Source organism: Stegodyphus dumicola, chromosome 7 (assembly GCF_044657685.1).
Source record: "Stegodyphus dumicola isolate Sdum_Otavi_A_Nest chromosome 7, ASM4465768v1".
Classification (NCBI taxonomy): Eukaryota; Metazoa; Arthropoda; class Arachnida; order Araneae; family Eresidae; genus Stegodyphus; species Stegodyphus dumicola.
In genome coordinates, this window is record NC_140774.1 from 36332571 (window position 1) to 36348378 (window position 15808).

General features: G+C 30.8%; 1 protein-coding gene across 2 annotated transcripts in view; it reads right to left on the reverse strand.

The window, feature by feature from the left end:
* Positions 1–11283, reverse strand: part of LOC118183845 (SH3 domain-binding protein 5 homolog) — a 33320-nt gene extending 22037 nt beyond the window's left edge. For both annotated transcript variants that reach the window (XM_035353450.2, XM_035353449.2), the window contains exons 1-5: positions 10958–11283; positions 10795–10867; positions 10527–10589; positions 5262–5390; positions 1975–2142 (exon numbers count right to left, since the gene is read on the reverse strand). In XM_035353450.2, the coding sequence (XP_035209341.1) occupies positions 1975–2142; positions 5262–5390; positions 10527–10589; positions 10795–10836 (402 nt within the window). In that variant the 5' untranslated portion in view covers positions 10837–10867; positions 10958–11283. The remainder of the gene's footprint in view (positions 1–1974; positions 2143–5261; positions 5391–10526; positions 10590–10794; positions 10868–10957) is intronic.
* Positions 11284–15808: the final 4525 nt, after the last annotated feature.

A 15808-nucleotide genomic window follows, 5' to 3' on the forward strand; every position in this document is an offset into this window, starting at 1 on the left:
CAATTTCTCAGCAAGATAACGCCCAACCACACAGTGCTCGCATCTGCCAACGTGCTCAGCAAGATATACAGATGCTTCCCTGGCCACTGTACTCTCCTGACCTGTCACCAATCGAACATGTGTGGGATGCGATTGGACGCCGTTTGCAGACTCTGCCCCTGCCTCGTTTAGAAGATGAACTGTGGCAAATGGTTGAAAGGGAATGGAGAGCCATCCCTCAGGACACCATCCGCACTCTTATTGACTCTATGCCTTGACGTGTTTCTTCGTGCATTGCTGTCCACAGTGGTCCTACAATGCCATTCTGTATTCTGAATATCATTTTGAAATAAAGATCACTTATTGTTGCTTGCTGTCTCTGTCTTTTTTCCAAATTTCATCACTTTCTGACCACTCCTTCTTGGTGTTGCATTTTCAATGTCGAGCAGTGTATTTATGTTTATAAAACAGAAATAAATTAATGCCTGAAGGAGTCAAATACTGTTATGAAATGTCCAGCCATGGTAAGATAGCTTCCCTGCAAAGCAGGTTTAGGATTGGCAGAAAATGCGAGGGAAGACAGGGTTGTCATATTTGGCAAGAAATCGCCCATTTGGTGACAAATTGGCAATATGCCATAGACAGATGGAGAACATTCTGGAACAAATTCTTACTGGTTTAGCCCAAAATGTTCTCAAATGCAAACCAAAAACTATATAAACCCTGCTGGTACATTGAGAGTCAGTTAAGAGTCAGTGAGGAAATGTCTCGTAGTCTAGTGCCCAGTTGGTCGTCCAAATGCATCAAGAGAGTCTCTTGATGCAAGAGAGTGTATCACAAGTTAGTACATCGTCAAGTTTTATCTTAGAGGATGTTGAGCTCCAAGAACAACTGAACCAAGCTCGGAGCTGTACTGAGGAGAGTCGGGAGCTGTACTCTGGTGCTTTGCCATGAAGCTGTCTTCACCGGTATAGCCTGATAGCTGATTGTTGTAGTTCTTCAATGACTGTAAACATGCTTTTGGAGCTGTCTTGATTAATACTGGCTAATAAATTGTGTTTTCATTTTTCAGCAAGTGTTGTCATCAATCACTCCAAGTCCATGAACCCGTACCGTACATAAGAAAAATGTAACAATGCGATTAATTTCTATAATTAGTACCTGTCCAAACAAGAAAAGTACCTATTTATATAGAATGTAGAATGTAGGACAAAATGAATCTCTTGTAAATAAAGGAATAAAGCATTCCTCCATATACTTAGTGAACACAGGATTTAAATTTGATGCTCAAAGTTGGAAATTTAATAAATCACATACAGCATCTATATGCATAGGTACTTAAGATGGTAATGATGCTAGGTCAAATAAGCAGACCAGTGCTAATAATATTACAGTTATAAATGGGAGGAACATTACTAATCTATTCTGGCACAAAAAAAAAAAAATTAATTAACATCAGATTTGATGTTATAAATGAATTTTGTTGTAACTGAAAATACAAGAGGTAACTAACTACAGAAAAAGATAAGATAGTTTTGATTATCCAGAGCCCCTCTCGAAAGTTACAACTATTCAGAACAATTTTCGCTGAGCTAAGACATGAAAGACAACAGTTATTTTAATTAATACTTGCATAAAATCAGAATCAATTTAAAAAATTAAAAATGTAAGAAACATTTATAATAAAACACTTTTTTGGGGGAATGTGCCAGTGATCTGTTTTTACTGAAAAAAATAACACAGAATTGCATATTTTTGGTACTGCATATGTTGCTGTTTTCCCATGTGCACAACAACCTACTGATGCTTAAAAAAAAAAAAAAAAAAAAAAAAAAACTTACTGATAACTTTAAAAAATTAAATATTTAAGATTGTCCATATTTGCTCTTGATATTTCAGTCTTTTTGCACTTATTACACATACAAACATTCATGGTTAATAACATCTCACCCTAAAAAATCTGACATCCAAAAAATTAAGAACTAGTCACTTCACCTTTATAGTTTCTCTGTTAAGCATTTCTTGCCATGCAGCATCAAATTCATAATCATCTTTCTTTGAGTTAAATTTCTTTTCTGCCATAGCAATAGTTTCTCGGGCTTCCTTGTGTACTACACATGCTCGATGATATCTAATAGCAGCTTCTTCACACTCCAATTTCGCCTGAAATAAAATACATTAAAAACTAAATCATAAAAAATAAATGTCTAAAAAGAAAATAAGTAATTTTAACATTTTTGCACAAATTTAAAATATCTCAAAAACAGAGTTTGTACATATTTTTGCACACAGAAATTAAGTACTTTTAAAGACTATCAAAAACAAAAAAAAAAAAAAAAAAAAAAAAAACTAAGAGCCTAACAGCAAATGGGAACTGAATAAATTAAAGCAATTATCTATGCCCAAATTTCACATTTGTAGCACCATTCTAAGAATAACAAAATTCTGAAAGTAGGCTAGATTATTGTTACGCATAAGCCCCGTTCACAAGAGCAGATTCGACCGGTAGCGAAAACCGGTTCTTCCAACGTGCCCCGTTCACATGGGACAAGCATTAACTGCCTCGCCGAATTGGAGGTAGAACTTGGTTGAATGTTTCTTACCTCTCGGGAGCAGGGCAAATGGGGAGATTTCCCGTACTATACTGCGCGGTTCACTTAATTTTAGTTACTGCTCGCTGGACTGTCAGCGAAACAATCGCGCTGATAGATGTCTGGGGATCCCCCCCAAATTAGATAGAACTGTACCAGATACGGAAATTATAGGCAAATACAGACAAGGTTATCTGATGCTAGGTAATCCAGAAATATCGTTCAAATTAAAACTAAAGTTAAAACAAGTGCATATCGGCTTCAACACAAAAAGGGACTCTACCTTTTGAATGATTTTTTTTTTAATTTAAGCATTTTCATCTACTTAATAATTATGAATCATCCATTTAATAATTATGAATATTATTAAATGGTTTTGTGAGACAAAATAATTTTAAGCTGAAAAAAAGATTTTTGCTAGCATTTTTTTAATTTAAATTTTTGAAGAAAAATTTTACAATTAAAATGTCTTTCTTCTCCTACAATTTTCAATGTCTCCCCCCCAGTTTTTTTATTGTATTTATTAGAGTGTTCGTAATAACTTCAAGGAATGATTTTGCAATTAATGAATTAGTTTCTGAGGGAAAAAAAATACACTTTTATCTAAAATCTTTAAAACAAATATGATCTCAGTCACATTTTCATTTCAAATAATTTTTTCCGAAAGTATTTTGCAAAATCCATCCTTGTTTCTATAAAGTATATAATTCTATATAAGCAGTAAAAATAATACAAAATTTAATCCATACGTGTATATGTTTTAGGAGTAAAAGGATTTATTGAAAAAAGTGCAAAAGTTTCTCAGTTTGCATTTGCAGTTTAAAGAATTCAAACTGTCTAAATAGACATTTAATCATTTCAAATCTTTAAAATTTTATTACTGAATTTCAATATAAACATATGTATATAAATCAAACCTAGTGCTATTTATTCAATTGGTAAATATAAACATAAATTACAATCCTTTTTTTAAAACCTTATGTGGCCAGAAAAATTGCAAAAACTAATAAAACGCAAGCAGAATTTTTCTTTACCTGTTTTTGTTTTGTAAAACACGTTCAAAACAATTTTAATACATTAATTACTTCTAATATTGCTGCTTGCATATGGGTTTGTAATAGATTGATAATAGTTCGTAAATGATTGTCATTGCACTCAAATCCGATGATAGCTTAATTAAGTTTATTTTATCAACATAAACACTTCAAAGTTCTGGAATTTTCCACAGAAATACTCGTACAAGTGTTTAGCATATCACTAAGTATAATCAGTAGTTATGCTTCAATCTAAAGAACGTTAAACACAACGGAATGCAAAACGCATCTTAAGAGAAAGTTAACTCAGAAATATCTCCAATCTCACGCTGAACTAACAACTGGTAACAATAACAACTTATATAGCGTAAATAATGTCATAAAAATAGTGTGGTATAATGAGATTATTACTTTTAAACCGATGTTTCGAATTGATGCCCAAGAAGAACTAATATTTTCCATTCTGCTTCATTGCATATCTTTCAAAAAAGTACAAAATTCTCCCAAAATATTTTTTTAAAAAATTACGCTAAAATTTCATTTAATTTCTTTTTTCTTTCGCAGTGTGTTATGGTGCAAACTATAATATTCTGAGATTCTCAGTTTATCTGTTAATATTTGCAAAAAGTCGTTTCAACTTTAAATTTGAAAAAAAATCTAATTCTCTAAAAATCAAAAGCGTGACACCACATCCACAAGCAGTGTATGTACAAAGTTTGAGTTCTATATCTTATCGGGAAGCAGTTTAAAAATCCATTACCCTCTTTTAACCATAGCGACAAGCATCAAGAGTGAACTAAATAACAGCTTATAAAATAATAATAATAATAATTAAAAAGCATATATTTTTCAGGAACCATTACGAAAGTTCAGGTACCAGTTGCGAAAGTACAGATTACAAAATTAACAACAGTAAAACACGTTAAAAATGTGTAAACAGTATTAGAAATCTGCCAAATCGGAGACATGATTGTTCACAGAGGCTTTAGGTGTAAAGGGGAAGGAAGACGGTGGTCTTCTGAACGGGTCCTAAAGACGAAACTCTTTCATGTCTCCTTTTTCTCCCCTTGCTAACGGCAGCTGTGCGAAGGAGCGTTGCATGTGAACGGGGCTATAATCTAATATTTACCATAATTATAAAAAAATTAAGAATAAAATCAACTTTGTAAAATTGATCAATTAATATTAAATTACGAAGTTTAGTCTTCTTTATTTTCAAATAAAATTATACTGCTAACAGGCAAAATACTTAAATATTAATGGAAAACGTAAAAGGAAATTCTTTTAAGTGCTCTACTACATATTAAAATCCACAATAAATTAAATGCACATAAATGTTAAAAAAAAAAAGAGATTTATTAATACAATAATTATTTTCACATTAATATCTAGTAATAAAATAATTAAACCATGTACCACAATTTTTTTTTAATTTATTGTTTTCTCATCCCACACATTTCATACAATCTCATTAGTAATCCCCTCTTTTTTTTTAAATTAGATATTTCTTTAAAAGAAAAAAAAATAAGATTACTACAGTTTTAGCATCAGCAGATAAATATTTTAAATATTTAGAGAAAGACAAATAAGGTTAATCATATCTTATTTAAATGTTAAAGCAAATCAGTAAATGAATAAATTATAAAAAATATATTACTGCTTGAGCAGCTTCCTCAGCTTCATAGTATGGCCTGGCAACCTGAACACACTTGCCCAGCTTCTTTGCTATTAGTTTCAGACGCTGGCTATATTCACTCAGAGTATTTCTGAAAGTTGCATTTGCAGCCTTTAAAGAGAAAATGAAAAATAAATGTACACACCTTAAATATTTTAAATGCACTTTAATACTAACATTTAAAATCAACTATATGAGGGTGAAACAGAAAAATAGCAAGACTTTTTTTTCTGTTTTACCATACCCATTAAAGTTGTCCCTCTTGTGTCAATATTTCTAATATTGATCAACACTTTTTGGAAGTCCTGTTCTAACATACCAAGCAACATTTGCAATTTGAACTTAATCTCTTTTATAGTATTTCAACAGCAACTCTTCACTTTAAATACTAGCTGGAAAAAAAAAATCACAGAGGGTATGCAAATCAAAAAAATAAACATATTAGTTGTGGCAAACATATTAATTCAGCCTAAAAACAGCCTTCTGAATGACATTTAAGCTAGTAAATTATTAGAAAGGAATACATGAGTGCCCTCTTGTAGCAGGTCAGGTTACTGCTATCAAGTCCTCTTTTCAATACCTCGGAATACAATAGTTAAATTCTGCATTGTTACTTTGCCCCAAAGGAATAAATTTATGAAATATTGAATGCATGAATGTCCCACCAAAATAAATCACAATATTGCTCAGCCTTGCTTCAGGCCTAGGTTAACATAAGAAACTAGGGTGATTTAAGTCTTTCACATTGAAGTCGTCCCAAACACCCGAGCATTCAGACATTGGCTGATCGCCCCAAACACCTGAATTTCTTACCTAGTGCTTTCCCCCATCACGTTACTGCATTGCTCATTGCTTTCAGGTTGGTGCTTGGTGGCTCATTGCTCATTGCTTGGTGGATATATTGTAATATAATTTAAGGGTCTTTCACAGGAACAACTACAGTTTAATCTCAATCCAAGAAGTGCACCATATTGTCAGCAACAGTTTCTGTTCACAATATGAAAATTAGGTCATCCAAGACCTACTGATATAGATAGTGGAATGTAGACATGATGCCTTTTCTATTTTAGAATCCTTGGTATAAACCTGAAAAATGTGATGTATGTTCAAACTGATGAGATAATTACTTGTGCTGTTCCAAATGACACAATGGCAATTTACTTAATGACGATCCAACAATTATTATGCATAAGATGTTGAATTTCTTCTGACAGCTTATAAAAGTCTGACCTCTTACATCTTCTAATGCTATTTTACTCCTTTTGAGATGTAAGTGCCACACAGTAGACATGTTAGTGTAAATTTATTAAAGCATTTGAAGTGTCTTCGCTGATTTTCCAAATTTGACACTGTATTGCCTTTTGGGTTTATTTAATCAGTAATTGCCTTTTGCTTTAGTTTGAGATCTGAGATAAAATCATAATTAAGCATTAGTCTAGGATTAAAAAAATACACACAATACAAGCACTACAGATACCAGGACACTGCTTCCAATTCTAATGCACGGAAGTTACTGCTTGTTACCAATGTATATGCATGTATTGCCACAAATTATACATTACTGGAATAATTTTATTACATTTTGTCCTAAAAAATTACAATTAAACTTACTCAATATAAGCATGCTAAGTATGAGAATACAGCTAAAATTAATATTTTTTATTCTAGATTTGGCTCACTATTCACCTTCATTGGGATTCTCATCTATTTAATAAGGAGCAAAAACAGCATAGAATGAAAATGTTGACTTTTTTCAATGTAAATTCCAGTGTGAGGGCTCAATATGTAATTGCATTAGGATTCCCAAGCCTTTATTGAAGAATAAAATGAATATTTTGATTAATATTAAAAAAAATTGAAACATCTACCCAACTCTGAAAAGAAAATGTGACAGAAAAATAAATCACCACTAATGACACATAAAAAACAGGTGAAAATGTCCTTTTTAAATAGAAAGGCAACTTCAGTAGATTTAAAATATCAAATATTATTAAAGTTACTTCCAGATGCCTTTAAAGTATACTCAACACACTGTAAAGTATTCATCCTCAATAACATTCTAAAACAGCAATTCCTAACCTGTAGTATGCTGCTGCTTGGCTAATCTTTGGAATATGGTAACAGGTAGTTTGGCGACATTTTGGAGGCGATAAAGGTTACTACCTAGGACTTACCTACTACTAGGGAATAATGTGAGAAGTACTCAGTTCTGATTACGCATTATTTTGTGTGAGGGAAATGAGAGATCATGAGATATGTCATGTGACATTAACGGACGAATTACAGTTCTTTTATCGGAAAAGGGGGGAAATCTGGAAAAAATCTGCAAATTTTGTATTTAGCTTTATTCTATGTTGTGTGAAACAGTGTTGGTTAATTTTTGGATCCCATGGCCCTATCTAAAGTCAATTCGAAATGGGTATTTAGTGGGATTGAAAGGGGTAGTAATAAGTGTTTTTTTAAGGTTGTGCGAGATAGAAGTAAAGATTGCTTATTAAGTTTTATTAAGTCTGTTTGGAGGATGAAGGATTTCAGCTGTGAACTATACGTATGATTTTAAAGATCCTGAAACAGGCGCACATACGATTGCTTTTTATTTAGCGGAGGAAATAAGAAAAGTTTATCTGCCACGTAATCAAGATTCTGAAGAAGATTAGGTAAGTTAGTATTTTTAATTATTTGAGGATATTATTTTTATGCATTGTTCTAAATGTAAGGAGTAAATAAAGTAATATGGTATTATTGGAAAATTGTTATTAGCAATGATTTAGTTTAAAGTAATTAGGATTGTAAGCTAATTTTTATTAATTTAATGTATGTGCTTATTTATATTTAAGTAGTGTTTTTTAATTTAATTATATTTTAATTAAATGATAGTTATTTTGTGAATTATATGTTTGTAGGAATTTGGTATATGTTTCAGTGGAAGTAAACGTGCATGGCAATAATTTAAGTATTTGACACTAAGTATTTGCAACTATTTTTAATGTTTGCGTTATGAATTTGTTGGTGACGTTTATAATAGATAATTTAGAGGTAAAAGTTTTTGGATATTTTATTTATTTTATACATGCAAATGTTCATCCTTGGAAAGGGTATATACTTTTTCGCGATCAGGTAATTTCATATATGTCCTTTTTACCGGATTTAAAGATTCACAAAATTTTCATGCATTTTCGTGAAATTTTTCTAATTTATGAGAAAAAAGCAGTGTACATGGATATAGTGAAGAGTGTGCGCAATGCCATTTTTGTGCAATTCTGGGATTTTTTTTAAGTAAAAATAAGTCGACGTGTACATGGTTTAGTTATATCTTAATTAAATGATAGTTATTTTGTGAATTTTATGTTTGTAGCAATTTGGTATACGTTTCAGTTGAAGTAAACGTGCATGGAAATAATTTAAATATTTGACACTAAGTATTTGTAACCATTTTTCATGTTTGTGGTATAAATTCGTTGGTGACGTTTATAATATAATAGATAATTTAGAGGTAAAAGTTTATGGATATTTTATTTATTTTATACGTGGAAATGTTCATCCTTGGAAAGGGTATATACTTTTTCACGATCAGGTAATTTCATATATGTTCTTTTTACCGGATTTAAAGATTCACAAAATTTTCATGCATTTTCGTGAAATTTTTCTAATTTATGAGGAAAAAGCAGTGTACATGGATATGGTGAAGAGTGTGCGCAATGCCATTTTTGTGCAATTCTGGGATGTTATTTTAAGTAAAAATAAGTCGACATGTACATTGTTTATGTGTATGTGCGATTTTGAAAAACGCTGCAAGGAGTTTGAGATTCTGCATTTTTTTCCAATTTTGCAGTTAATATTTGTCATGATTAAGCAGTTGTGTTCCATAAAATTTCTAGCATAAGTGTAATTCAGATAGCAGATTGTTGGAAAAAGTGTTCAGTACATAAAAAGAAAAGAAACATGTCTTTACTTCATGAAGACAAAATGGCAGTGGAAAAAAAAAAAAATAAAAATAAATAGAGGGAGCAGAGTTGGTTGCCAAATTTTCGCCAAATCCAAAGTTACCATAATCCAAAGATTAACCCTGCTGCTTAGATCTATACATGAAAAGATTGTCAGTTATGGAAAAAAAATATATATATTGTGATAAATACCTTGGTACGAACAAAGTTATACAATAATTAATTTTAAATTTGGTGCTTTATTGTGGTACCACACTATTTCAAGAATGCTTGGAGTTTTAAGTATATGCTGCTAATAAATTCAGCAATTCATTTAATTTCTTCTTTCTTTTTTACAAACATTGATAAAGAAAATAATTACAATTTATTAGCCCTGTTTTGGTTTAAAATACGCATTATCACTGTGTTTACTTTAAATTATATAATAACAAGTCTTTGTTTTATTATATTTTTCTAACTTTATCTACTGCAGGTTATTAATTTTATGACATTAAAATAATATAACAATAACAAATATTACGAGAATGCTAGACAGAAGGTCATAGTTTTTGAAAGGAAGGTTAGGAGTACTTAATAATTACAAAATCTTATAAGGGATGTATGAAAGGAAAAAGACCTGTGGATCTAGAATGTGATAGATAAAAAAAGAACAAAATATCAATATTTTAAAAGTATGATTTTTTTTTCCTCATATAAGGAGAATGGTATTCTGAAAAATATTATTTTCTGATGCCTAGTATGTTCATTCACCATGATACAAAAATCAAAAAATATTTATAATTTTTAACTAAAAATAATGTAAAAGTATTTCTGTAGTTAGGAAATAGTCTAGGTATGAATTCAATTGAAAATCTATGATGCACTGTGAAAAGAAAGAAACTGTTGCAAAAGAGAATAAATAATAGCACAGGAAGCCAATGTTATTAAAATACAGCAATATGACATAATATTTTTAAAAAATTCTATATTATAAGCTAAATTCAATAATTTTCTTTGAGTTGAATAATTTATCTACCACTATAAACATAACAAACTATACCATGGTTTATAACTTAAGAATGCTAATAACACATCAAAATGAATAGCAATCGGGTATGGCCCACAATAATTTGAGAATGGCTTATTAATTCAAATGTTTTTTTAAAATGAACCAGGTGTGAGGCAATATTTTTACCTAACTTTTGTTAATTAGAAAATATGCCAAACTATTTTTGTATATTTACATATTTTGAAATAAAAAATATTGTTCTCAGATTCAATTTAACTAAAAATATAAAGAAAAAATAAATAAACATATACATACATCAAGCTGTAATTCAAGGCTATTAATTTCATCAGTATAAGAGTTGAGATATTCCAGTTGGTCCTGAAAGTAATTGTAAGGATGTATTAACATTTTATTTTGAATAGAATAACAGTGTTCAACTATTTAAAATAACAATAATTATCCTGTTTACATTTCGCCCTCAAAACATTAAATAAACAATAAAAAACGGTTTAATCCTAATATACGATTTAATACTAGGATTATACTAGTTTAATCCCAGTATGAAAATAAATAAAATATTTACTTTCACCCTTGGATCTACACCTTCTCCGGTATTTTCTTCCATTTTTATCAAAGTAATGCCAGCATTCACATTGCTGTAATAAAATACATATCAGCATTAAGGATATCATCTACACAGTACATACAACGATTTAAATGTAATATTTCTTAAAACTGCTACAAACCTTAATTATATTTTCTAAATTTTTCTAACTGCATGATTGTTATTTGTTAAAACATGCATGAAATAAAAGAGGAAAAGAACGGTATATTAATCATCTATAAAAAATTGACAAAACTACTGGATACTATCTTCAGACAAAAACATGGTTCGTACTTCTAAAAATAAATCTACGTAGTATTATTATAGAAGTGATTATGTGCAACATTTCTTTTATCACAATGTTACACATACATAATTACATGCAGTAATGCAATACTGATTCGAACGTTACGAATTACAACGGTTATTGTTTATATTACTGTTTACCTAAATCGGTCAGATAGACAGACAAAGTAGATAGACGTCTTGTTTTGCATCTGCTAGATCTTGCTGTCCGCAGGCAGAAAATCAAATGAGGAAAATAAATAAATTCGGATACGATATTTTTAAAACCATATAAAAGAAGCTCAAGCTTTGAGAATTTGAGAAATAAACTGGAATATTTGCGGAAACAGGTTCTTCGCCTTGTACCAGGAACTGTGAAAACATATTCTGCTATATAATATTGGACAACTGTGTATGGAACACGAAAATTAAATTTTTAATTTAAAGCTTTTAGAAAAAATAGGCACCCTCAAACTCCTAACAGAAATAAATGATAAATTGTTCCCCAAGGTGACTATAACTCAGGAAGACTGTTCAGTTTGCTACTAGAGATAAATTAAAACATAAGCTCATTTTTTATTTGTTTCTCTTATTACAATTCTTGAATCTTCTCAAACCTGTGGCATTGTTTTGTGAATGAATCATTGTTAGCTAGTTGTGAAACCAGATTTCAGTCTATTAATTATTTGCAATTCTCAAAACAGAAGTAGACGCACGGTAAAAACAAAAGAACAGTTAAATGCACAGTCGACATGTCTAATATTAAGTTATTAGTAATGGCAAGTAAACGGCCTGGTAACGCAAACGGCATTGTAGATGCTGTCATCGACTTTGATGACTGTGCACTGGTTTTATCACCCTACAATGGACCAAAGCCTATTTAAGACGATGGGAAATGAAAGAGCAGGCATGTTGCTAGAGGAGGCAACAAGATACAAGTTTTTTGGGCCCCTGAACATATCCCCAAAATCCCAGTCAACATTGATGATTTAACTCCAGTCCCGGTTAAAACATTATTAACATTTTACTTTCAAGTTACTTCAAAACATCTTTCAAAATATAACTTACTAGTATGGATTAACTCTTTTAAAATAATTCTACTTTAATTAAACTTAGGAGATAATATAATCAATTAATCAATATTGTTTAGGAAATATATATATATATATTTCCTGTTGAAGTTGCTTCGTTTTATGTGATAATACCTTCTGTTTATAAACAGACATAATTTTTTGTTCAGTTACAAAGTTCCGCTGTTCAAGTCTTATAATTGCTGTGTCGAGAATACCGACTAATTTGTCAATCGAATTTTTTTCGTTTTCAATAACCTCTGTCACTTTCTTCGCTATCGGAAGCGAATTATAATGACGAGGAATTTGATTTAAATCATATCAAAGACGAAGTACATCGAGATGAAATACTACATTTAGTAAGGAATTATAAGCAAAATAAAATAAAAACATCCGCCCTTAAGATAAGGATAGTGCTGAGAGATCAATTTCCAATTCATTGCGCACCGCGGCGTTAAAGATAAACAAAGTTTAGATAAACAAACGTTAAACTTTAGATAAACAAAGGATATGCCTTTATCCATTTTTTGCAGCAATTCCACTTTTTGTTTAATGGACTTCGAAACATACTTTCGCTTTGTAGATCCTTTACATATTAGTAAATATATATCAGAAATTCTATTTGACATAATCGAAAGTTCAAGCTTTATAAAATTGCTCTAACAGTCTGCAAAAAATAATAAGCCGAATCCAATTCGAAGATTAAGGAACAACGCAATCTGCAACATTAACTGAATTGGATAATTTTAGCTTAGCTTATACCGTCTGTTATACATTAAACGCGCATTCGTAAACATATTTTGCGCACGCCATTCCGGATTATGGGTGTCCAAATTAACGACTTTTGACTGTATATTGTTTAACATTTATTGTATTTCTTACATATTTATATTTTTTAATCGCCAGTATAATCACGCCTACTTTGTAAAACAAACTTTCGTTTTAACGTTGTTCAAATCATGGTCTTGAAAATATTATGGAAATATTTCGTTTAAATTACTACCCTAATATTTGCATCTATTCTATTGGAAATTCCTATAACGTTTGTCACTGTATGTGTTTTATGAGATTGATATAAATAATTCTATTTCTGCAGTGGAGCTTTGATGGTTATATAATCTACTATTCTCATGTGATATTATGAATCCCAATGTTTGCTTCAAGAGTCTTGCATGTCCTGTAACTAAGCGACATGTGTTTAATATAGCTTGTGTAACAGTAGGCTCGGTGCACAGCTGGTAGATTTCTTCCTGCAAGGGACGCGAAACAACAGATTAAGCCTAATAGTAGACCTATTGTCCTTATAGAGGTACAGAGAGACATAGAGTGATGCACTACACTGATTGCACAAAATAAAAATTCTTTTTTAATACTTCTAAGTTGCTTTAAGTTTGATGATGTATACAGGGATCATTGATTGCAACGAAATACCTGATTTACCTGCTTCTTTTTATATCTTTTCATGTTTTTCTGGCAAATTTGAATGCCTTGAAAATACGTTTTTCAGTATAATTATGTATAATTATATTAGAGAAACAAAGCAAAATCTGTAAAATCCCATTAGTTTCCAAGTTACTACCAAATGCGAAACTCTTAGCTAATTACCAGGTAGATAGATTTTAATCACTTCCGTTGACTGCCACCAGAGTAGTAATATCCATACACTTCTGTTGGTCCCGAAAGCAAAGCTGATCTAAGTTGCGTATTCCCCCCTCCCACTTCGTAAAGCCTCGTCTACAGGAGGTGACATATCTCCGAACAGGTTTTTCTACCAGATATATCGCCTGACAACCTTTTGTTTACACAGAGAGATTTTATATCTAAGTTCATCTGAGCCATTAAGCTAATCAGAGAATTAAAAGCAGATGACGTGATTTCTATCCAATAGGAGAACTCCACTGATCTCAAAACAAGCATAATTGCAGTTTTCAATGCCTTTATTTTTCAGAGTGTAATTTTTTTAAGTAAGTTTTAATAAGAATAAAAACAGTAATAATAAACAGATGGCTTAGTGGCTGACAGAAAGTAGCAGTGATATGCCCCCAAAAAATGCAAAATACCAAACAATAAATAAAAATTGTAATTTAAAAAAAAATAAAATTAATCAAACTGGAAATGAAAGCAATTAATTGTGAAATGTAATGCACTGCTATAACTGTAGAGTCAGTAGTTACATCTTTGCTGTGACATGAAAAATATACAACGTCCTCGCCGAAATTCGAACTCCCGACTGTTATATATGTAACTGTAACTGTATCTATTATTATCTTTAACCATAACTGTAATATAGAATAGTAGATGAGTAATGTAGAATAAACGATGTTTGTGTATCTTGTAATAATCACTGAGCACGTACCCAACACATATAAAATACAACACATGGCGCAGCCCGTCGTTGATTAAAAAAAAAAATCTTTTTTGAAGAACCATGCAGCCTCGGTAAAGATGTTCTAAACAAAAACATCATGGGAAGTTGTTTACTGTGAAATCGAAACTTATATCGCTGGTAAGTGAGTTGTTTATTTTTATTGGAAGTGGCTAAAAATACGTATATATAAACTATTTAAAGTCCTAAATTAAATATCGATGGATTAAAGCCACCAAGTAATCTAAGTTTCGAAGGAAATTTAAGCGAAAATTGGAAGAAATGGAAACAAAAATTCCAAATTTATATGTTAGCGTCTGGTGGTATTACTAAATCACCTGAAATTAAAGTAGCTATTTTATTGCATATAATTGGTGAAGAAGCACTTGAAAAATTTAATACTTTTAATTTAAGTGAAGAAGGATGTTGACAAAGTAATTGAAGCTTTCGAAAATTTTTGCATACCGAAAGCAAACGAAAGTGTTGATAGACATATATTTTTCTGTCGAACACAACATGTAGGTGAATCGTTTGATGATTTCTTAACCGATTTAAAGAAATTAAGTAGCAACTGTGGATTTGCAGAATTAAAAGATAGTTTAATAAGGGATAGAATAGTAAGTGGAATTCTAAATAAAAATCTCAAAGATAGATTATTAAGGGAAGATCAGTTAACATTGGAGAAATGTATTAAAATGTGTAAAGCTTCTGAATTAGCAGAACTTCAGCTGAAAACTTTAACTGAAGAAAATAAAATAGAAGCTATCAAACGTAATAAATTTCGACCTTCAGAGGAAAAAAGTCAGCCTTGTAAGAAAGACTATCATGTAAAACAAAAGCAACAAAGTACTAAATCTTCTTCAAACTATCAAGGAACTAAGTACAATAATCCAAAACCATGTAGAAAATGTGGAACTTTTCATAAGTTATACAACTGTCCTGCTTATACTAAGATTTGCTTGTACTGTAAAAAGAAAAATCACTTTTCTAAAATGTGCACTTATAAAAATGTTAATGTTGTACAGAATAATTTAGAGCATGAGTTACATAATAATGGTAATGAATATATTTTAGGGTCAGTAGAAGATATAAATCCATTTTCTAAAAATAAAACCGAATGGTTTGAAAAACTAAAAGTAAACATATCTAAATATTTATTTGTTAAGTTGGATACTGGAGCTCAGTGTAATGTGCTACTATTGCCTAAATTTAAACAATTAAATTTAAGAGAGAAATGTTTAACTGAATCAAAAGTCACTTTAAGTAATTACAA